We start from the raw sequence: 25501 nt of genomic DNA, 5'->3' as shown, positions 1-25501 counted from the left end.
GTGTTCAATATATTCAGAAAAAAACAAAAACTGTATATGAATAATTCACAGATTAAAGCTTAGATGTTTTTAGTCCTGAAAAAATAGGAAGCTAAAACTGTGTTTGATAAAACACTTGCAACATATAAGCTAAAGTCTTGGGGTGTTGCTTTTTGAACAATTTGTTTGTGCAATTTACAAAATAATCTTTTCTCCGATTTCTGGTAATAGTTAATTCTCAAAAATATTTCTTGTAGTATTCCCCAGGTATAAAACTCCCACTGCCACCAGTTATTCTTGCACAAATTGGAAATGATACAAACAAGCCTACTGTGTGTTTCTACGGACATATGGATGTACAACCTGCAAACAAAGAGGATGGCTGGAAAACAGAACCATATACTCTTGTCGAGGAGAATGGTATGTCTTACCATTCCTGTTGTCTGACTACTAGGAATAACTAAATGTACAATTGGTTGTAAAAATGTCTTAATAGAAACCATGTATACAAAGATTTAACATAATACGAAAATTAAGTTTTCTATTTAGAACAATCTGAAATACAACATAGTATGTTGACTTTCTGACTTCAGAAAGAAGAATACAGCTCAGGAGCTCTGACTTTACTGGCTGCATACCAGTTTCAAGACATTTTACATACCCATTTAATAATTTATTTATACTTGCATTTATGGTATATGTGTATGTTATATTTTTCAAGGAAACCTGTTTGGCAGAGGCACTTCTGATGACAAAGGACAAATTCTTGCTTTGCTGCATGGAGTGGAATCCGTTAAGAAAATTGTATGTAAATCTATTATACATGCTACAAATAACTAGGCATTACTCCTACAGCCTTTCTGTGATTTACCACTGTAAACCTAGACTTGATAACAATTAGTCATTTGTAGAATAGAAATAATTTTACATAAATAACAAAACTATATGGAGGTGCTAGCAGTGACCATTTTACAACTTTGTAAAGCTGTTCCAAAACCTTTTAGCCATGCTGAGTCGGTTAAACAGATTCTGGCCTCCACAAGATTTAACACCCAAGCAGATATTACTGAGCTAAATTGATTTATTCTTTAAAGGATGTGCTTGAACATCTATTTGAGGACTGTAATGTTGTTTCAGGGTCTACCAGTAAATGTGAAGCTTGTGATTGAGGGAATGGAGGAAGTAGGGTCACAAGGCCTTGAAAAACTTGTTGAGGACAAAAAGGACACCTTTTTCGCTGATGTTGACTACATTGTAGTGACAGATACTCCCTGGTTAAGTAAAAAACCAGGTATCACTTACGGCGCAAGAGGAAACTGCTACTTTTTTCTAGAGGTATGGTATTTTAGATTTACACTTGAACCATAAAAGCTGTATGTTTTTCAGAGATACTGTTAATGAAGTAAATTAGATGTACAGGCTGTCACATAATCATGTATTTAGAGCTCACCCAATGTTATTGGGTGGGATAGAGGGGGAAGAGTGTTTGTACAAGGTTTTTGGTAACTGTATGGTCAAGCTTTTTTCTCAAAGCAGTAACTCAGCAGGCCACACACATAAGACAGTTTTCTGATCTGACTAAAACATGTTGGTCCAAGCAGTGATCATCCTTTGACCAGCGTTCCCTCTGCATTCTCTCTCTCTCTCTCTCTCTCTCTCTCTCTCGCTCTCTCTCTCTCTCTCTCTCTCTCTCTCTCGACCTGTCTGACTTCAATAAATTGACCACATATATTTAATTAGGCTAGGCCACAATTAGGCCTGCATAGGTCAAGCTCTCCATTATATCTTGTTTATTGATGCAGTGGGGATGATACTAAAAGAGTAGAGCATGTTCACAATGCAAAGTGAATTTTCATTTTGTATGGGAATTTTCAGTTAGCTTAGTGAATACGGTGAAACTTCACTTTGCATAAAATACCCAATCACAAGCAAAGAAAATGAAAACATTATTTTTGTTTGCACATGATTAGGTGATGGAAGTCAACGGAGATGAGGATTTTACTTAATTGTTCTCTGGGTCCCCATAAAAGAGTTTCCCCTAACTACCCATGCAAGTGACCACATAAGAAGTTAGGATACATTTTCCCATAAGATACAGAGACAGCAATCCAAATGGGATAGACATTTTGGCTTCAGTTCAATGTTAAGTTTATTGCTTGAATATAACTTCTGTTTTGTTTTGTATAGGTTGAGGGTGCAAGGCGTGACCTACACTCTGGAAGCTTTGGAGGAACAGTTTATGAGGCCATGAGTGACTTAATTTTTTTATTAGGTAACGTTTAAATATAACCATTGTGTTTAAATGATCATCGATCCCTTAAGACCAATTTAGTGGTTTGAGCTCCTTAATGCATGTTATCGTTTTCCTGTCTCAGAGGCTTAAATGAGGCTTTGGAGCCATGGAAATGGTTGACACAGGAGAGGCATTATTCCATATATGTGTATGTTAAAGTACTTTGATGTCTGTGCTCTCAAACAGAACACTGTGTCAGAACTTCACTACCAAAAAGAAAAATATTGCTGAGCTGTTGAGAGAACAAAAGAATTGCTACAAAGGCTCAGCAGAATGACAGATGTGTCTCCTTTTTCATGTTCAACTTTTAGTGAAACTTCAGGAAATACAACTTTCCTGTTTTGTACATAACAGGGGAGGTCTTAAAACCTCTGATGTTATTACTGTCTATGTCTCCTGCTGGGAAGACCCCCCCCCCTCCTATCTTTCACCAGGACAGAAAGTAAGGGAAATCTATCTCTGGGAGACATGGACAACAATAAAAACATCACTTTTACTGAAATGTAGAAAATTTTGAATCTCCTTTTAGATGTTATAGTTAAGAGAGTTTCTAACACTTCCTTGTTTTAAGTCCCTTGGCACGCTGGCTACCAGTTACATTTTTTAAGCACCTTTCTGCTGGTATGGTAGTGGCAGAGGATTATTGTGAGATACACATTTCTGTGTCTGCAACCTCCATTTTGTAGCATGGTAAACACAGGCTATTACACATATAGAGTGATATAAGAATGAAGGTCCTTGCATACATCTGCATCTGTGCTGTATATTTGCTTAAAGCTGAACTTAAGGCAAATAGCTAAGTACACAAATGAGATACATATACTGTAAGAGTGCCGATTTACCTGCTAAGGGATTTGTATTTTTGTCTATTCGGTCCTACGATTTACATGACTCTGCTACACAGCACAGCTGTGTCTGGCAGGGAGGAGACTTGCCTCTCTGCTGCAGTTAAAGTGTTACTAAACCCACAACAGTAAAATCAATCTGTATATGCAGTAAAGCATGCTTGTTATACTCACAGTTGAACCTAAGGGGTTAATCCTCTGCATTGTGTAAAAATGCTGTTTCATCTTGTCTCCTCTGATCCTCTCCTCCTTCCACTGTCCCCAAAATATTTCCTGATAATACAGAGCCCGGGGACAAGCTGCACATGCTCCATTTGGTGTGTATTGCAAGAGAGTTTTTTTTTTTCTTGGGAGGGTGCATGTGATAAGCACAGGCCCATCAGCACTGTCCAGATAAAGGGTCAGGGTTCCTACATCCTGATAGGGCAGTCACTACAGAATGAAAACTCCTCTTACAAGCTTTAACCAGACACTCATAGAAGTCACAAGACTGCTATATGCTGCTGATGATAAAAGGTATTTAGCAGTTTATAATTCCAAAAATAATTGTATTTCCATGTCCTGCATACTGTGGTAGGCCCCCACAAAGTCCCAAAGCTTGCAGAAAATACCAGTCCACCTGGCTGCCTTGAAAAGTGACCCAGAGCAAGAGATTTAGCTTAGCTGTGACACTTTCCCTGTAAAAGCATGCTGGATATTGCATCCTTCTCCCTTGTAAGCCCTGGGGGTGTAGAGGTACTTACACTGTCGCTTGAATCCTGCTCCTTTGGATAAAACTACTGTTGAGGCCTCCTGCTGTCCAGGTCTTTCCATGCTAGCCAAGGTGTCTCCTAGATGAGACTGAAGGGTAGTGGAGATTCCTCTCCTCAGCTTCCTCTCCTTTCTTCCTCAGCTCCAGCCTGGAGACAGAGCCCCCCAGCACCTAGGGCCCTTCCCATGCCTCACAACATCAACCTCAGCACTCCATCTTCCACCCGACAACAACAACTGGCAAGACTCTTCAATATTTATGGGCCAGTCTGACCACCCTGCCAGGCCTCCTGCCTGGGGACTGGTCAAAACTCCCATTAACATTCAGACCCTGCCTCTTTACCTCCGTCCACCAGTTTCTATTGGTTTCTAGACGTTTCCATGGACCTCCAGAACCAGGGGGAGGCAAGAAAGGCCTGGTCTGCAGAGCCTTCCAGCCTTGCCTTAGGCTGGGCTCACACTAATGTGGTGCGAATTGCAGCTCCGTTCTCTGCGCAAAGATAAAAATGATTCATTCAGCGGTTTCTCTCTGTTGTAGCTGCGGATCAGCTGACCTGGAAGAGGTGTAAAAGGAGGGGGAGAGCATTCCCGTTCAGAACGGAACACATCCACGAATCAGATGCATTCCCATTGAAGATTATGTGCCTGCAATTCACACCGCACTGCCTAGAAAATGCACACAATCTTTGTGCAATGCAGACTGCGGATGCAGCGCACATATGTGAACCCTACCCATTTAAAATAACATGTTTTCAAATGCGAATTGGATGTGGTGTAAGCCGCATCCAATTCGCAATAGTGTGAACCCAGCCTCAAGCTGAACCCATCAACAATTACCCAGACACTCTTAACTACTGTGAGTCAGCATAAATGTACCTAATCTAACTAAACACTAGAGGGTGCTACACAGATTACTGGTCAGGTTTACTCTGCATTCTAAACGTATTCATAATTTTTGTAGGTCAACTTACGGATGCCAAAGGTAAAATTCTGATTCCGGGTATTTATGATGATGTCTCACCTCTCACGGAACAAGAAAAAGAATTATACAAAAATCTTGAATTCAACCTTGATGATCTGCAAGCTGATACAGGAACGAAACAATTTCTTCATGACACAAAGGCAAGTGCAATTCTCATATTCAAACTTCAAAAATGTTTTTAAAGAATTTTAGCAGCTTAAATAAAATTTTGCACTAATATCAGACTTACTGAGGCATGGTGCCTAAAGTGGTAGTAAACCATAGCAAAACAAATAAAAAAAAATTGGGCCCCAGGTAGTTTAAGTCATAATGTGTTAGTATGCATTGCAAACTAGCACATTATGACAGCCTTCCCTGAAAATGGAGCCCTCCAGCGGTGCGCTATCACTGCTGTAGGCACTTCCATCTTCACCCGGTCTTCCTTCCGGGTTTGCGGGCTTCGGTCGTATGAATGGCCGAGTCGCAATGATGTCACTCCCATGCGTGCGCGTAAGAGTCAGGGGATCTGAAGGAACAAGATGGGTATGCCGTTCCTTCAGAGCACATGCGCTGGAGAAGTCACCCGCTGTTTCTAAAGTAAATATCTCCTAAACAGTGCACGCTTAGAAGATATTTACTGTACCTATAGGTAAGCCCTATTAGAGGCTTACCTATAGGTAAAATCAACAGAAGTAGTTTACTCCCACTTTAAAGCTTTTTCAAACAGTTATGTGTAATGGAGTGTATCCCATTATTTACAGGTGTCTGCTTCTGCTACAAATCTTTTACCCTGTGCCTCCTCACAGCTGTTGAACACTGTCCTCAGCAGCTGTAAAAGTTAGCTACAGTTTTCTGGATTCATAGAACTCATTTTACTACAATGCATCACGTTCTGTGAATGGGCTGAGAAGACCTGTTGAAGAGTTGTCACCATAACGAGAATAGAGTGGAAATTTTCCAATGGGCAAGTGAGAGGGGATTTATCTCACTTTGGAGAGATTTCCTCAAACATTTTATTATGTTTGTGTTCTGTTAAATTTCACTTGACACACTACTGTTATGAGGATATCACTGCTCTTTTTAGGTAAGGAGCAGCTCAACAGAGAGGTCAGTAAAGACTAGAATTTCAAACTGTGTGTAGGCCACCCTGTTCGACAGAAAGCTTCTGTTGAACAGACCCCCTGGAAAATCTTCTTCATTTGGCTACAGTGCTGATCAGTGTATTCTGACAGCAGAGAGTCCCTGCTATTGGATTACAATTCCCAGCAAGGGGAAGGTGGATGCAAGAATCAGTTTTTGTTTTTTTTATTAGTTCAGCCTGCTGGCTGAATAAAAAAAAAAAAAACCTAACCGTTAAAAAAACTAATTTTCCTGAGCTTTACAATTTCTACTTTTGGTTTCAAGAGGAGTACCAAAATACTATAAAAAGTCAGTAGGAGCATATCCAAATCGGTGCTCCCCTTGATTCCCAGGAAGAGGTCCCTCAAGGCGCTTTCAAACTGACTGATAGCATATGCATGGTTTTCTTTAACAGGAGTTACAACAAAATTATATAACTCACAGAAAATTTCTTTACCTGCACCCCTTACTGGTGAACACAATAGTAAAACACAGGTATGGTTGACCATATACATGACAATTTGATTAAGTCATCAATTCCATTGTTATCAAAAATGCAAAGCAGTCAAAGACATTTTGACATTCTGTGGTTTCTATCAACCACAGAAATGTTGAATCAAAATTGTCCTCATAAAACGTGACAGAAAAAGCTGATCTGAAAATGCAATAGTCCTTTTCAGTTTTCAATGTTATTTTGCTGTAGCAATAAACTGTATTGTAGGTGTCAATATACTGACCAGTTTTGACTTAATCAATGGCATTTTATGAGTCAGTTGAATGTATAGGTTATGAGCTTGTAAAGCTGCTGATCAAACTAATCTCGGTTTGATCAGCTGCCTTGAAGGGCAGAGGAGAGATCTGGGGTCTAGTAGGTGCAAATGTTCACCTCCTGTGTAACTCTAAACTGGTAGCCTATAAAGGTCTTTAGGTTCAGATACTCCCTGACAAATACTCTCCACTAACATGGATAAGACACAACCCCGACTTTCTACCCGGGAATACACCTACTTTTCTCTGAATGTGGTAGACCTCACCCTTATTGCAAGCAAATTCATTCTTTGACCGCCACACATTTTTTTCCCTCACAAACCTCCTAGAGGTAGATAGACTGGAACCTCTCCCCAGATCGACCTATTTTCAGATCTGACACCTTTTAAACGATGTACATAGGCATGAGCATCGAACTAGGACATTAGCAGAATTTCAGTGCTACCCTGCCTCTCCTCAGACCCACCTCAGTTCCAGTATTTATTCTGTCCTGTTTTCTGATAGTCCCTCTGGTGGTGATATCACTAAGAAGGCCTGGAACAGTAACTTGCAGGCCGATCTTACTGGTCCCGTATAAACACCAATCTCCTTAAAGGATCAATTAATGTCAACATCCAGGAAACAAATTACAAACTAAGTAGCCGATGGTACCTTACCCCAGCGCACCACTACGCCATTTTTCCTGATAAGCTGGATGTCTTTTGCGATGCCAATCTGACAAAGGGACCCTTTTACACATCTGGTATTCCTGTCCTCAAACAGGTTTTGCATTTCCATAAAAGTCTATGGAATCGCAAAATCCCCTTTGAAGCAGGTTAGAAAAAAGGTCCACTGCAGATCAAATGCACCTCACAATAATTTTGATGGATCTGAGAAGGATCTCAAGCTGCTGTCATTGAAACAAGCTTGTCCACACAGGCCCTAAGGAAGCACAACTCAAAACAAGTGTTTTTTATTTCAGCACAACTTTTTATTATTCTGGCTTATAAATAACAAATTCACTAATTTAAAGGGCATAAAAAAGGTTTATTGTAGTATAACACCTTTGGTAGTTAAGGAGTGCATTTTTTCATAGACCTCTATACCTCAGACAAAATGAGGTACAGTCCTTTCAAATGAAGGACAGTTTGGAACTACAGTCAGGTCCATAAATATTGGGACATCGACACAATTCAAATCTTTTTTGGCTCTATACACCACCACAATGGATTTGAAATGAAACGAACAAGATGTGCTTTAACTGCAAACTTTGAACTTTAATTTGGGGGTATTTACATCCAAATCAGGTGAACGGTGTAGGAATTACAACTGTTTTTATATGTGCCTCCCACTTTTTAAGGGACCAAAAGTAATGGGACAGATTAACAACCATCCATCAAACTTTAATTTTTAATACTTGGTTGCAAATCCTTTGCAGTCAATTACAGCCTGAAGTCTGGAACGCATAGACATCACCAGACGTTGGGTTTCATCCCTGGTGATGCTCTGCCAGGCCTCTACTGCAACTGTCTTCAGTTCCTGCTTGTTCTTGGGGCATTTTCCCTTCAGTTTTGTCTTCAGCAAGTGAAATGCATGCTCAATCGGATTCAGGTCAGGTGATTGACTTGGCCATTGCATAACATTCCACTTCTTTCCCTTAAAAAACTCTTTGGTTTCTTTCGCAGTATGCTTCGGGTCATTGTCCATCTGCACTGTGAAGCACCGTCCAATGAGTTCTGAAGCATTTTGCTGAATATGAGCAGAACTTCAGAATTCATCCTGCTGCTTTTGTCAGCAGTCACATCATCAATAAATACAAGAGAACCAGTTCCATTGGCAGCCATACATGCCCACGCCATGACACTACCACCACCATGCTTCATTGATGAGGTGGTATGCTTTGGATCACGAGCAGTTCCTTTCCTTCTCCATACTCTTCTCTTCCCATCACTCTGGTACAACTTGATCTTGGTCTCATCTGATCATAGGATGTTGTTCCAGAACTGTGAAGGCTTTTTTAGATGTTGTTTGGCAAACTCTAATCTGGCCTTCCTGTTTTTGAGGCTCACCAATGGTTTACATCTTGTGGTGAATCCTAAAAGTTAATACTGTTCAGTTTTGCTATTTATTTGTTTGTTTATATTACATTTGCAGGAGGAAATACTCATGTACAGATGGCGATATCCTTCTTTATCAATCCATGGCATTGAAGGAGCTTTCTCTGGATCAGGAACAAAAACAGTAATTCCTGCAAAAGTTATAGCCAAATTCTCAATTCGTCAAGTTCCCAATATGAATCCATCTGTTGTAGAAAAACAGGTATGCCAGCAATAATGTTAGAAGACATAACATTTATAAAGTAAACCATGCCATATTATCTGTGTTACTTAGACTTAGTATTTATTTTACTGCAATGCAAAAACCATTGGGCTCTATCAGATCTCAAATATAAGATATTAGTTTTAGATTAAATGAAGTAGTTACTCTAAAAAGAGTTGATTTCTGAAAGATGGTAGCTGAATGTGATATTAAATGCAGCTCTACAAAATATGATAGCACCATATTAATCATAAAAATAATACATGCAGTAGGCTCTGTAAAAAATTACATATTTGTTAAAATCTTTATTTGTGCTGACTGGCACATACTGTACATATATGACAAATAAGGTCCACTAAGAAGGAGTTTATAGTTAAAATGATTTGATATTTGATCTAAAAAAAGGTTTAATAAGCATATATGTTAGCTAAATAAATATTCCAATTAGAGCAGCAAAACTAGAGCACGCTCAAACATGCTCCCCCCATTTTTTCCCTTTTTTAAGGTAAACTATAGTAGTTTCTGGTGACCTTTTTGGACTGATTTTATATGCCTTGTTTCTTTAACCACTTGCTTACTGGGCACTTAAACCCCCCTCCTGCCCAGACCAATTTTCAGCTTTTAGCGCTGTCACTTTTTGAATGACAATGTACCCAAACTAAATTTTTATCATTTTTTCCCACAAATAGAGCTTTCTTTTTGTGGTATTTGATCTGGGTTTTTTTATTTTTTGTTAAAATTTTTTTTAAAAGACCGAATGTAAAAAAAATATATACAAAACCGTTTTATATTTTGTTAATAAATTTTGCAAACAGGTAATTTTTCTCCTTCATTGATGTACGCTGATGAGGCTGCACTGATGGGCACCGATAGGCTGCATTGATGGGCACTGACAGGCGACACTGATGGGCACTGATAAGGCGACACTGATGGGCACTGATAAGGCAGCACTGATGGGCACAAACACTGCTGGGCACTGATAAGGTGGCACTGGTGGGCACTGAGAGGTGGCACTGATTGGTGGCACTGATGGGTGGCACTGATGGGCAGCACTGAAGGACACTGATAGATGGCACTGAAGGGCACTAATAGGTGGCACTGATAGCTGGCACTGATGGGTGGCAGTGATGGGCACTGATGGGTGGCAGTGATGGGCACCGATGGACACTGGTAGGCGACACTGATAGGCAGCACTGCTAGGTGGCACTGATGAGGTACTGATTGGCACCACTGGTGGGCATTGATAGGTGGAATTAGTGGGCATTGATAGGTGGCACTGATGTACTGGTGGGCACTGTGGGCACTGATTGGTGGGCACTGTGGGCACATATGAGGTGGCTTCGCCTCTTCCTGCTGGGGACCAATGTCCCTTCAACAGGAGCCAATGATGGGCTTTTTTTTCTCCTCACGCTGTTAGCGTGAGAAGAAAAAAAAATGATTACCAATCTTCTATTTACATCACGTGATCAGCTGTCAATGGCTGACAGCTGATCACGTAGTAAGGGGTTGGGATCGACCCCTTACTCTGATCTGTGATCACCCGAGTCTCATTGACTCAGGTGATCACAGCGCGTGCCCTGCAGGGGGCGCGGCCAGCTTGCAAAGGGGAGAACGTCTATTGACGCCCTCCCGGCAAAGCAGATCCACGAAGTAACCGTCATTCAGCTATAGTGCGGATCTGAAGGAGTTAATACTTGTCACAGTACAGTACAACTTTGTAGCAGGGATCCGTAGCAGCAACAAATTTCTCTTCCTATTTTCTCTGGGAACTTGTAGCTAACTACAAGGTTGATGTTGTAGCAGTTGGCAGCATTTATCAAGACAGAAAAAAATTGCTGGCATGAGATCACCAGCTGGTGCATTGAAGCCTTTCTCCAAAGCTCTGAGTGTCATTTCTCTTGGCTCCCTGGTTCCTCTGTTATCAGCATGCTCTAACAGCTTTTCCCAACGCCAAGAGTTAAAATTGCAATGGGGAGGGAGCTGCAGCACAGCCTGTGACTGTTATCCTCAGCTGAGCTTGTTCTCTGTACAGTGTGAAATGGGGGGGGGGGGGGTCTCTTCTCTCCAATCAGGGCTCAGAACTGTTGGCTGAGGACTTCAGATCCCTGCTCCTAGAACTAAAGATAAATCCTTTCTATTGTGTGTTCTCAGAACGATCTACAGAAGAAATGGCTGCAGCTACATAGATACAACTTATGTAGGATTATTATTATTATACAGGATTTATATAGCTGCAACAGTTTGCGCAGCACTTAACAAAATAAAGGCAGACATTACAGTTACATTACAATTTGGTACAAGAGAAATCAGAGGGTCCTGCTCATTAGGGCTTACAATCTAAAAAGGGAGGGTCAATTGATACAAAAGGTAATAGCTGTGGGGGGATGAGCTGATGGAGGAAGTAAAACAGTGTATTAGTTAGAAGCAGGATAAGCTTCTTTAAAGAGAAGGGTTTTCAGGGATCGTCTAAAGATGGATAGATTAGGGGACAGTCGGACAGATTGGGTTAGGGAGTTCCAAAGGATGGGAGAAGCTCTGGAGAAATCCTGGAGGCAAGCATGGGAGGAGGTGACAAGGGAGCTAGAGAGCAAGAGGTCTTGGGAGGAACGAAGAGAGCGGCTTGGTTGGTATTTTGGGTCTAGGTTAGTGATGTAGCTGGGGGATATATTGCTCACACAGGCCATGGGCATATGTGGAATTGCACCCCAAAATACATTTAGCTACTTCTCCTGAGTATGGGGATACCACATGTGTGGGACTTTTTGGGAGCCTAGCCGCGTACGGGGCCCCGAAAACCAATCACCGCCTTCAGGATTTCTAAGGGTGTAAATTTTTGATTTCACTCTTCACTGCCTATCACAGTTTCGGAGGCCATGGAATGCCCAGGTGGCACAAACCCCCCCCAAATGACCCCATTTTGGAAAGTAGACACCCCAAGCTATTTGCTGAGAGGCATGGTGAGTATTTTGCAGCTCTCATTTGTTTTTGAAAATAAAGAAAGACGAGAAAAAAAATTTTTTTTTTTCTTTTTTCAATTTTCAAAACTTTGTGACAAAAAGTGAGGTCTGCAAAATACTCACTATACCTCTCATCAAATAGCTTGGGGTGTCTACTTTCCAAAATGGGGTCATTTGGGGGGGTTTTTTGCCACCTGGGCATTCCATGGCCTCCGAAACTGTGATAGGCAGTGAAGAGTAAAATCAAAAATTTACGGCCTTAGAAAGCCTTGTTTTTCGGGGTCCCGTACGCGGCTAGGCTCCCAAAAAGTCTCACACATGTGGTATCCCCGTACTCAGGAGAAGCAGCAGAATGTATTTTGGGGTGTAATTTCACATATTCCCATGGCATGTTTGAGCAATATATCATTTAGTGACAACTTTGCGCAAAAAAAAATAAAAAAAAATAAAAAATTGTCTCTTTCCCGCAACTTGTGTCACAATATAAAATATTCCATGGACTCGACATGCCTCTCAGCAAATAGCTTGGGGTGTCTACTTTCCAAAATGGGGTCATTTGGGGGGGTTTTGAACTGTCTTGGCATTTTATGCACAACATTTAGAAGCTTATGTCACACATCACCCACTCTTCTAACCACTTGAAGACAAAGTCCTTTCTGACACTTTTTGATTACATAAAAAAATAATTTTTTTTTGCAAGAAAATTACTTTGAACCCCCAAACATTATATATTTTTTTAAAGCAAATGCCCTACAGATTAAAATGGTGGGTGTTTCATTTTTTTTTTTCACACAGTATTTGCGCAGCGATTTTTCAAATGCATTTTTTGGGGAAAAAACACACTTTTTTAAATTTTAATGCACTAAAACACACTATATTGCCCAAATGTTTGATGAAATAAAAAAGATGATCTTAGGCAGAGTACATGGATACCAAACATGACATGCTTTAAAATTGCGCACAAACGTGCAGTGGCGACAAACTAAATACATTTTTAAAAGCCTTTAAAAGCCTTTACAGGTTACCACTTTAGATTTACAGAGGAGGTCTACTGCTAAAATTACTGCCCTCGATCTGACGATCGCGGTGATACCTCACATGCATGGTGCAATTGCTGTTTACATTTGACGCCAGACCGACGCTTGCGTTCGCCTTAGCGCGAGAGCAGGGGGGACAGGGGTGCTTTTTTTTTTTTTTCTTTATTATTATTATTTTTTTTTTATCTTATTTTTAAACTGTTCCTTTCATTTTTTTTTTTTTAAATCATTTTTATTGTTATCTCAGGGAATGTAAATATCCCCTATCATAGCAATAGGTAGTGACAGGTACTCTTTTTTGAAAAAATTGGGGTCTATTAGACCCTAGATTTCTCCTCTGCCCTCAAAGCATCTGACCACACCAAGATCGGTGTGATAAAATGCTTTCCCAATTTCCCAATGGCGCTGTTTACATCCGGCGAAATCTAAGTCATAAAATGCTCGTAGCTTCCGGTTTCTTAGGCCATAGAGATGTTTGGAGCCACTCTGGTCTCTGATCAGCTCTATGGTCAGCTGGCTGAATCACCGGCTGCATTTTCAGGTTCCCTGTTGAGACAGGAGAGCCAGAGAAAAACACGGAAGACGTTGGGGGGGGGGGCATTCCCTCCCACTGCTTGTAAAAGCAGTCTAGAGGCTAATTAGCCGCTAGGATTGCTTTTACATGAAAGCCGACCGCTGGCTGAAAAGAATGATACCAAGATGATACCTAAACCTGCAGGCATCATTCTGGTATAACCACTCAAAGTCGTGAATGGCGTACCTGAAGACAAAAAAATGGTTAACAATAAAGCACAGTAAACGGTAAAGTATAAAAAATTGCATACCTGAAAAGCAAACATGATAAAACATAATAACAATAAAACATTGCAGAATAGAATACAGTAAAAAAGAGCAGAACAATAGAGAGAATAGAGAGAGAACAATAAAACAACAACTATTTTTTTTTATTTTATATTTTTGTTTGTGTTTTTTTTTTTTACACTTTTTTTGTAACTAACTTTTATAACTGTAACCGGTTCCAGGTTCGGGTCTCTCAAAATGCGATGGCATCTTGGGAGACCCTGTGAAATGGCGCCTAGTCTGTGCAATGCTGTACCCTACGCTAATACTCAACTAGTGAATGGTAGCGTTCAAAACATTCACCAATGCAAAGACCAGGATTGTCAGGACAGGAGGGACAATAATAGCGGGTGTCACGCCTATATCCGCGCTTGCTGCAGACACGACATCTTTTTTGGGGGGGTTCGCTGGGTAGGGGTACTCAGGAGGACATAAAGAAAATGCCTCTCATGCAGCCGACTGCATTTGGTTGGGGATGTGAATGGGGGAAGTACGGGTGCTGCAGAAGTGGTGGGTTCCCAATTAGGATTGGCGAATGCAGCAGGAAGGGCATTATGGGCACGACGGGCCTGTGTTTGTCTTTTTGGTGGCAGCGGGACACTACTTGTGCTTGCCACCTCACCAGCTTGAACTGCATTTATGGGACTCGCCACGTCACCAAGTGTTACTGCAGTGCTGGTTTGACTACGACCGGGGTGTACTAGGCCGCTGGTGCTTGCCAGTTCACCAAAACGCTACAAAAAAAACTGTTAGCGATCGCAGGGATCAGGCCTGACTCTGCGAACGCTGCAGTTATGCGTTTAGTGTTTTGTAAGTGACAGTGATCGATCGATACTGCACTTGGGTGGGCTGGGCTGGGCCGGGCGGAGGGGCAAAACGCAGGTGCTAGCAGGTATCTGGGCTGATCCCGCTAACACTGCGTTTGTGGGATCCCTAAACTGCTGGGGACGCTAGTATAGATCTGATCGGATCAGATATTGATGCGTTCAGATACTATACCACTAAGGGAGGTGTACAGTGCGTGCGTGGGTGTTAGCGGTACTGGTGCTAACCTGACGCTGCCTGGGGCTGGTGCTTGCCAGTTCACCAAAACGCTACCAAAAAAACTGTTAGCCATCGCAGGGATCAGGCCTGACTCTGCGAACGCTGCAGTTATGCGTTTAGTGTTTTGTAAGTGACAGTGATCGATCGATACTGCACTTGGGTGGGCTGGGCGGAGGGGCAAAACACAGGTGCTAGCAGGTATCTGGGCTGATCCCGCTAACACTGCGTTTTTGGGAACCCTAAACTGCTGGGGACGCTAGTATAGATCTGATCGGATCAGATATTGATCCGTACAGATACTATACCACTAAGGGAGGCGTATGCTGCGTGCGTGGGTGTTAGCGGTACTGGTGCTAATCTGACGCTGCCTGGGGCGACGCCTATCACCGCCGGGCGATCAGGGGGCTAAACCTTTATTCGGTAATAAACGGCGGGTGCCCTGACACTATAAAAAATAAACGAACTAACCAGCGTCACCCGTAACGGTTATACGGTGATCAGTGGTGAAAGGGTTAACTAGGGGGCAATCAAGGGGTTAAAACATTTATTAGATAGTATATGGGGGTCCCTGACGCTATAAAACGCTGACGGCAAACCTAAATATTTACCTCCCTAACTAGCGTCACCAGCGACACTAATACAGCGATCAGAAAAATGATCCCTTAGTGACACTGGTGACAGGGGGTGATCAAGGGGTTAAAACTTTATTAGGGGGGGGTTAGGGGGGTACCCTAGACCTAAAGGGGGCTACCACTCACTGCCCTAACACTGTAACTGTCACAAACTGACACCAATCAGTAATCAGAAAAAAAAAATATACTGCTTGGTGTCAGTTTGTGACAGGGGGGGGTGATTGGGGGGGGATCGGGGGGCGATCGGGGGGGGGGTCGGGGGTGTTTTATGTGCCCGGCATGTTCTACTGAGTGTGTTTGTGTTTGGTGCACTTACATGTCTTCTCTCCTCGGCGCTGGAACGGAAACTGCCGAGCCGAGGAGAGATGACATCAAATCCTCTGCCTGTGTGAAACTACACACAGGCAAGGGAGGATTCCGATTGGCTGGGAGCGATCGCGAGGGGGGGGCCACGATCGGATGGTCTCCCCCTCGCCTCCCAATGCTCCCAGTGAAATGCCGACCGCCGCTGGCACCGGGGGAGGCAGATCACGTACGGGTACGTGATTCTGCCTGCCCGTGCCATTCTGCCGACGTATATCTGCGTTAGGCGGTCGGCAAGTGGTTAAACGAAAATCGCTCATTCTGTTCAGGTACATGCAAACTTTTGAAGTTTGTCCCCTTTGGAAATTTTAATTTGCAAAGTCTGAATCGGATGTCGAAAGTCGTGTACACACTATACGAAATCAAATGATCGTGCCTCATATGGAAGTTTTCTTCCGATTTTCTCATACCCTGTTTCCCCAAAAATAAGACCTAGCGTGATTGTCGGTGATGGCTGCAATATAAGCCCTACCCCCCAAATAAGCCCTAGTTAAAGTCCTTGTAGGTCTTATTTTCAGTGTAGGGGTTATTTTCGGGGAAACAAGGTAGGGCTTATTTGTGGGGTAGGGCTTATATTGCAGCCATCACTGACAATCACGCTAGGTCTTATTTTCAGGGAAACAGGGTAGTGTGTACCAGCCTTTACTCTCTCTTTTTCCATAGGACCTTTGCACAGTGTTTCTCTAGAATAGTTACTCCTGTTTTACATCCTGCTCTCCCAATAACTTCCCAATGTAATCTAGTAATAAAAGGCAGGATTTGGCTGGGTATGCCTATGAAACTCCTAATAGTTTACTGTGAGACTAGAACAGCTGAATGTGCCCAGGCACTGTCACTGTGAGAAAATGCTCTTCTAATCACAATTGTATGAAAAAAAATCATTTTTTACTGATTTGCTTTGTCACTTGAACCTTTGCCAATAATACCCATTAAACAGACAAATTTAGGGAAATAGTATTCCAATATAGTTATACTTTAAAATAACTCCACAAAGCAAAATGTCCCAGCGCACACAATATTAATGGGGAGCCACAGTCTGTATATGTATGGCAAGATGCAACAGACTTTATACTCTTGTATCAGTGTCCCAGGTTCATGCTATACTGACTAATGGAATTGTGCCAGCAAGAATAAATCCTGGAGATCAGCTCTAAATTGACAAGGAAGCCCAAAATGAGATGAAACAATCTTCTTCATTAAAAGCCAAAAAATTATTTACATAAAAAGCCAGCTGCTTTATAGACAGTAAAGCTGTGCCAGATGTAAACTTCCGTTTGTACCATGTGTGGACACCAGGGGGACCAGGCTAGGGCACGCTGTGTGTGCTATAGAGAGTGGTAATGAAATTATGTGAAGAACCCCAGGGCTGCAAAGTGGGAGAAAGATGCTGGTCCGCTCCACCACCACGGAAGTGACATCACAGGAAGTGAACTGCTGGTAGATTCCACTGTTACAGAATGCTTTCAAGTCTTCTGATGCTAGTCTCAGTCTCTATGGCAATGTTTCGAGACACCTGCCTCAAGACACCAAAAATTCCAAGCTGGATAAATATAGGTGGAGGGGGCTTGTCAAGGGGCAATTGGTGGTACGGAGAGTTGGTACTACCCCCAAAGATCAACCCTGGATACTCTCCCAACACATTATGAATAATACAAAGAATGATACATGGCACTCGAAGCATAGATGCATACTCGTTGATTAAACATAAATGAAGAATAAACTTCAGTTAATTTAAATGAATTGAATTAAATTGAATAATTGTATTGAAACGATAATACAAATAAAAGAACTTAATCCAAATCAATAGAATGCCACATGCAAAAAGACATATTAAACTTATTTTACATATATGTTATTAAAATGCAAGTAAAAAAAGTATGTTTACATCATATATATTATGTATATATTGAAACTATACATACCATACCATGTTGGTATTAAAAAGGACCCTCAACATATAAACAGATGCCAGTGTCATGCGTATATGTCATGCGTATATATGCGTATATGTGCCCATGGGAAATGTGCACAACCATCCATGCGCATACATAGACATACCCTCCCAGATATATGCAGCCAACCACACAGAACCATATGCACACTCATCCTCACAAGATGAATAATTAATCGATCGATGGACAGTTGGATCATTTATGGGTGGGGGGCATAATTAAGAAACCTATGTAAGCGGAGATGAAAAATAATGCTAAAAGGAACAAGGATATGGGGACATTGTTATGTGGACTTATTTTATAATACTTTTTTTTAATAATGCCACAGTTTTCAAGCACTATATTGGCTCCTGCTTCTGACACACTGTGGGTGTGTTGGATACCTGATCCTCCATTGTGATCTGTGGTTCCTCCAATGGGCCCCATGTCACTATTGTGTCCTGCAATGATGTAGCAGCCATCAAGAGGAACAGAAGCTGGACCAATGTAACTATGAAAAAATATCCATGGAATTCTTTTTGAGGCTCACCAGGCAATGCTGGAGGCAGTTTGTCATTAAGTAAAATACCTGTGTAAGAAGCTTTACATGGATGTTGTTTATGTCCAGGGCCTACTATAAGGTCCCAAACTCTAAAAATGGCAGCTTGTGTCTTAGAACTTTCATATATGATGCAAATAAATAATGAAATATTTTTTCTTTGTTTTTCCATTAGGTAACAGATTACTTTGAAAGTAAATTCTCTGAACGTAAGAGCCCAAATAAAATGAAAGTAACCATGGTTATTGGAGCACAGCCCTGGATAGCCAATATGAATGACCCTCTATATGTGGCTGCCCAGAAAGCAGTCAAAAAAGGTACAAGAGATACAAATGAAAAATTTTAGCCTGCAAAATATGCATAATAATAAGTAAATATACACTGTGCACACTGGCAAACTGGCATCTAAAATAGATTAAATATACAAAAGAAGAAAAAGACCCACTCCCACCCAAACATTCAAAATATATATTTAAACTCTAGGAATTTTTTGTGCAGTGAAGACTAAATTGAAATTAAAATGTTTACTTTTTGTTAAAGCGGAGTTCCGCTTAAAAAAAAAATAATAAAAGTCAGCAGCTACAAATACTGCAGCTGCTGACTTTTAATAATCGGACACTTACCTGTCCCAGGGTCCAGCGATGAGGGGGATCGAAGCCCCGCTCGACTCCCCCTCCGCTCGGCGGTGCCGGCATTGTAACTGTGGGCGCCCAGCTGTGGCTTCACAGCCGGGTGCCCACTGCGAATGCACGCGCCGCGCACCGTGACTGGCCGCGCAATCATCTGGGACCTGTGACGTGTCCCAGATGATTGCCTAGAGGGAGGTGGCAGAGCTGATCTCCCTTCCGGCGCCAAGGGAAGTGACGTAAAGAGCTGAGGTGAGTAAGGAGGCAGATTACGAAGGACCCCCCAGGCAACAGGCATTAAGAGGTGAGTAAAAAAAAAAATTCTCCAAATGTTTTTTTTTTTAATTTACTTCATGCACATTATTGAAATTTTTTTTTATTTTGGGGTGGAACTCCACTTTAAGTCAATAGCTAAGCCCCTATCTCCATTGCTATCTACCCCCCTTGTTTCTGATAGAAACAAGGAAGAGTGGTAGGAGAAAGAAGAGCAATCCATTAAGTCTGCTCCAATTTTTTTGATATATATATATAAATTACTGTGCAAAAGTTTTAAGCAGGTGTAAAAAATGCTGTAAATTAGGAATGCTTTCAGAAATAGAAATGTAAATTGTTTTTTTTTCTATCAATTAACCGCTTCAGCCCCAGAAGATTTTACCTCCTTCCTGACCAGAGCACTTTTTGCGATTCGGCACTGCGTCGCTTTAACTGACAATTGCGCGGTCGTGCGACGTGGCTCCCAAACAATATTGACGTCCTTTTTTCCCCACAAATAGAGATTTCTTTTGGTGGTATTTGATCACCTCTGCGATTTTTATTTTTTGCGCTATAAACAAAATAAGAGCGACAATTTTGAAAAAAATGCATTATTTTTTACATTTTGCTATAATAAATATCCCCCAAAAATGTATAAAAAAACATTTTTTTTCCTCAGTTTAGGCCGATCCATATTCTTCTACATATTTTTGGTAAAAAAAATTGCAATAAGCGTTTATTGATTGGCTTGCGCAAAAGTTATAGCATTTACAAAATAGGGGATAGTTTTATGGCATTTTTATTAATATTTTTTTTTTTACTAGTAATGGTGGTGATCTGCAATTTTTATCGTGACTGCGACATTATGGCGGACATATCGGACTTTTTTGACATATTTTTGGGACCATTGTAATTTATACAGCAATCAGTGCTATAAAAATGCACTGATTGCTGTGTAAATGACACTGGCAGTGAAGGGGTTAACCACTAGGGAGCAGGATGGGGTTAAGTCAGTACTGGGGAGTGATTCTAACTGTAGGGGGGATGGGCTAGCTGTGACACGTCACTGATCTCTGCTCCCGATGACAGGGAGCAGAGATCAGTGACACTTGTCACTAGGCAGAACGGGGAGATGCTGTTTACATCAGCATCTCCCCGTTCATCCTCTCCGTGAGGCGATCGCGGGTATCCCCACGGCGATCGAGTCTGCGGGACCTGCGACCCAACTCACGGAGCTTCGGTTCGGCGCGCGCGGCGGCAAATTCAAAGGGACGTACTTGTATGCCCATTTGCCCAGCCGTGCCATTCTGCCGACTACATCAGCGTGCGCCGGTCGGGAAGTGGTTAACTAAATGGAAAGTAAATTAACAGAAGAGAAATCCAATATTTGTTGTGACCACCCTTTACCTTCAAAACAGCATCAATTCTTCAAATTCTTCTAGGTACAACTGCACACAGTTTTCAAAGGACCTCAACAGGGAGGGTGTTCCAAACATCTAGGAAAACTAACCACAGATCTTTTGTAGATATAGGCTGCTTAAATCCTTCTGTCTTTTCATATAATCATAGACAGACTCAATGATGTTGAGTTCAAGGGGCCAAACAATCACTTCCAGGACTCCATATTGTTTTTTACCCTGCAGATAGTTCTTAAAGCGGAAGTAAACCTCCCTCTATTGTTTGTATCTATAGGTAAGCCTATAATACGGCTTACCTATAATTACTGTAAATATCTCCTAAACTTGCAACGTTTAGGAGATATTTACTCTATACTGCGCTGATTACATCATCGACGCATGCATGTGAAGGTATGGCCGCTGGTGCAGTTTCTTCAGAGCCCTGTGCCATGACCGGCGGGAGTGACGTCACACAGCTCTAGACAGTCACAGAGCTGGAGACCGCAGGCCCAGGAGAAAGATGGCCAAAGATGGATGCAGCCTGCAGCGGGGACGACGAGGGCTTCGTTTGCAGGTAAGTGTCACATAATGTGCACTTTATGCCTGTGCTTTGCAAGAAAAAAACAAAACAAAAAAGAAACAGTTTACTTCCTGCATGTTTGGAGTAGTTGTCCTGCTGAAGAATAAATATGAGTACCTCCCTGATGGTGTGGCATAATGGATAAGTATCTGCGAGTATTTCTCAGCATTGAGATACACCATTGATCCTGACCAAATCTTCAACTCCATTTGCAGAAATGCAGCCCCAGACTTGCAAGGAACATCCATCATGCTTCACTGTTGCCTGCAGACATCCAGAATTTTACCGCTCTCCTGCCCTTCACGAACAAACTTCCTCCTGCTACAGCAAAATATTTTAAATTTTGACTCATCGTTCTAGAACAGTGATCCCCAAACTACGGCCCTCAAGCTGTTGCGGAACTACACATTCCATGAGGCATTGTAAAACGCTGACATAAGCATGATGGGACTTGCAGTTCCTGATGGCCATAGTTACTGGATGGCCATAGTTTGGATACCCCTGGTCTAGAACACCTGCTGCCATTTTTCTGTACCCAAGTTCCTATGCTTTTGTGCATACTTGAGTCGCTTAGCCTTGTTTCCGCATCCTATGCATGTAAACCTAGGTGATTTAGCCCACTACCTCTTCTATGTCTTGGATTCTTCAACAGAAGAATGTACCTATTATTTTTCCTCAACTCTGTTCCTGTGTATCTGTGACTTTTTAATGGTCTCAACCACCTTAAAATGATACAACCCCTTATGATGCATTTCCATAACATAAAATATAAAAAGTAGAAATCTCTCATAATGGACACAGTAGGTGTGCAGACCCAAGAGCTCAAGTGCAAAGATGATCTTAATAAAGATTCTAGATGTTATAAGACATTTTCAGGTGCTGTAATCCCCAGCATCCACCAAAAATATACAATATATATAAGCTTTAGGAAACTGACCCTTTACATTGGAACTCAAAACCATCAGCAGCAGTTATGCAGTTTTTTGCAATTAATTGTACATCCAGGGATACACATGCACAGCTCAGTGTATAATACCGGCATACCATGGGTGCCAGAACAAAGTAACATGATCTGGCCAATCAAGATGGCTAAACCTATAACAAGATCAGGAGATGATCTCAGTGGCGGTGACAGGACATTGAGGGAGAGGGTGGACATCCAATTACTGCAGGGGGGCTTTGGGAGGTAAGTATGCCATAATGTGCAAGTACGCTGTGCCTACTTGCAAATTATGGTAACCACGTGCATTCAGTAACACTTTGGGATATTAATCATATGTGATAATATTTCTCAGTATGCGACTTTTACAATACGTTATACAAGTATCACAACTTGAAGAGCCAGTCCCCCAGTTAAATCAGGTACAGGGTTAAACAGCTCTTTGAGGCAAAACGTTTTTTGGCGGTCTGACTAAATGTGTTTGTAGTCATGAAAGCAACATCTAAAAACTAAGGATAATAGAACTAAATAGAATAATGCTGTTTTCTAGAAGCCTGTTCAATACTTGTATTTTTCTATCTGTGCCTGCCCTCTAGTGTTCAACACTGATGCAGACATGATCCGTGCTGGAGGAACAATTCCAATAGCCAAAAGTTTTGAGGAAATTTTAGGAAAAACAGTCATGTTACTTGGAATTGGAGGGCCAGATGATGCTCCCCATGGACAGAACGAGAAGATAAGCAAGTAAGTTGGTATTTCCCTGGCTTGAACTAAGTTTAAGTCCTATATCCAAAACAGTTTATAAAGAAAATCATAAATGAAAGCTGTAAACTGGAGAGGTCCGAATCATCTCAGGGGGTCACCAACTACTAGAAGCCTCATTCTATATAAAATAACAAATTATATTTTGGAAAAATATAAGGAAAGAAAAAAGGGTTAACATGCCTAAAGAGGGGACTTTATTTTCAGTTAGTTGAAATATTTTTACCTTTTTGTTTTTGCACATTTTATTATAAGAATATCTAGAGCTTTCACAGAAATACTAAACAACTCACTCATATGTAGGTTCAAAAGCACCAAGACCTTGGCACTGCTTGATTTTGGTGAGGGAGTTGCATGCCCTCAGGGAAGAAGGCTTCCAGTACATTAAAGTGGTAGTAAACTCTGTTACACCACTTATACCTACAGGTAAGCCTATAATAAGGCTTACCTGTAGGTATTTTGAATATCTCCTAAACTTGCACTGTTTAGGAGATATTTGGAGTGCATGCAGCTGGTGCCGTCACCAGCACATGCGCTCTGAAAGTCCGGCTTACAGTGCTGGACCTTCAGAACCTGTCCTGTGAACGACGGCTGTGCCAGTGACATCACCAGCTGCATGCTCTCTAAAGGTCCGGCTTACAGTGCCGGACCATCAGAACCAGTCCTGTGAACGGCGGCTCCCACGGGAGTAATGTCATCACGCCCCTAACCACTCATGTAGCCAGAGGCCGCAAACCCAGAACGAAAAACCGGGGGGGGGGGGGAATGTCAGTCCTCTCAGCGGTAACAGCACACCGGGGCTTCATTTTAAGGTAACTTTTTTATAATGTGCTACTCTGTGATGAATACTAGCCAATTCTGACATTGCCTTGCAGGTATTTTTTTTTTTAAACCAACTGAGGTTTACTACTGCTTTAAGTAGGTGGTATATGTGTTGGGGCTGCCCTAAGGGGTTCAGTGAAGGTTAGGGTGTCATAGGTAAATATTAAAGGCCAGGGTAAGTGCTAAGGGAAGGTTAAGTGTTAAAGTGGAAGTTCATGCTAAAACTAAAATCCCTGCATCTATAGCCACCAACATTCTAACACTAACCTATCTAGCCCTGTAACGAAAAAAATTAGTATACATACCTTTTCTGCAGGCGATCCAACCCGATCTCCAGCGGCGGAAGCTCTGCTGAGTACACGTCCGACAATGGCTGTGAAATGAATGGGAAGTGACGTCACCCATAGAGTTACTACAAGGCTTCCGTTGTAGGACGTGTCCTCTGTACCTGCCTCCACAGCTCAGCGTGGGATCAGAGCTTCTGCCGCTGGATATCGGGTCAGATCGCCTGCAGAAAAGGTATGTATACTGATTTTTTCTTTACAGGGCTAGATAGGTTTGTGTTAGAATGTTGGTGGATATAGATACAGGGATTTTAGTTTTAGCATGGACTTCCACTTTAAGTGCTCACTTTAGGGATTAGCTGTTGCAAGGGTAATAAAATATTAAGAGCTCTCTTTAGAGGTAAATTAAGTATAGCATTAAAGTTGGGTGGGTTACGCCCAAAAAACTTTACTTTTTTTCTGGAAACCATTATTGACACAAAATATAAATTACTAAAATATTATGACAAATCAAAGACAATATAAAAAAACTTGAAAAGAAAATATTTGTCACTACTATAAGTTTTTGAATTTACAAGCAGTGCTATTGCCATTATATATATTTTTTTCTTTTAGGCACAACTACATTGAAGGAACAAAATTATATGGATCTCTTCTTCAAGAAATTGCACACGCCTGGCCTTAAAATTTTCCCAAACGTACTGATATGCGTACTGATATCATCTATACAGCGTCAGTGTCATTTTAGCTATGATAAAGGCATTTTTAATTTAATATTAAAATAGGCTTATCTACACATTTCTACTTACCTGTTAATATCTCAAATTATTTAAAGGGATCAAGTGAATATGTAACATAAGATTAAATTTTCATACTCTGCTCCATTTTGCATGATTAGCCTCAGCTTTTGCAAATGTCAGTATTAAGCCATGTACGCATTCAAGGAGACCTTAATAATGACAATGTACCTGGATGGCTTTATATCTCATCTCGAAACTTACATCAAGCACTCATTAATGTACTTGTATTGAAAGCATTGGCTTGCAGTTGTATGCAGTATACCTTATGTGTTTTATAGGTTATAAGTATAAAATTATTGTAAATATGGATCTTGCTTTACTAAACAGTTACCTGATATTAGTATGGCACCATGTGTACAAATAAATACATTTTGCAAATAAATTATAAGCCGACGTAAGTTTTATCTATGCAAGTGCTGTAAATAGTGATATAAGAAATACATAATAAAACGGTAAATAAGTGTAACAATGCTAATTATATCCAGCAAAGAACAAGTAATAAACATCAATGTACGTAGTGATCTTGGAGGTAATGTCACTGGACAGAAAAAAACTGTTTTGAAAGTGATCTGTCGAAGCACTGGGTGTGACGATATTGAGGTCTGACACGGCTCATTTTATGACATATTAACACAAAGCAGGAAAAGTTATATGCAAAGCAA

The 25501-nt window shown here is 41.3% G+C and overlaps 1 protein-coding gene across 1 annotated transcript in view; it reads left to right on the top strand.

Annotated features, from left to right (window-relative positions):
* Window positions 1–25221, top strand: part of LOC141145014 (cytosolic non-specific dipeptidase-like) — a 39846-nt gene extending 14625 nt beyond the window's left edge. The window contains exons 4-12 of the mRNA XM_073631247.1: window positions 237–399; window positions 701–783; window positions 1117–1314; window positions 2167–2251; window positions 4829–4989; window positions 8849–9013; window positions 18552–18693; window positions 22768–22915; window positions 24655–25221. Coding sequence (XP_073487348.1) covers window positions 237–399; window positions 701–783; window positions 1117–1314; window positions 2167–2251; window positions 4829–4989; window positions 8849–9013; window positions 18552–18693; window positions 22768–22915; window positions 24655–24724 — 1215 coding nt within the window. The 3' untranslated portion in view covers window positions 24725–25221. The remainder of the gene's footprint in view (window positions 1–236; window positions 400–700; window positions 784–1116; window positions 1315–2166; window positions 2252–4828; window positions 4990–8848; window positions 9014–18551; window positions 18694–22767; window positions 22916–24654) is intronic.
* Window positions 25222–25501: the final 280 nt, after the last annotated feature.

The sequence above is a fragment of the Aquarana catesbeiana genome, linkage group LG05, assembly GCF_042186555.1.
Source record: "Aquarana catesbeiana isolate 2022-GZ linkage group LG05, ASM4218655v1, whole genome shotgun sequence".
NCBI lineage: Eukaryota > Metazoa > Chordata > Amphibia > Anura > Ranidae > Aquarana > Aquarana catesbeiana.
The sequence above is the reverse complement of the archived record's forward strand: the minus strand, read 5'-3'. Positions and strand labels throughout refer to the sequence as shown.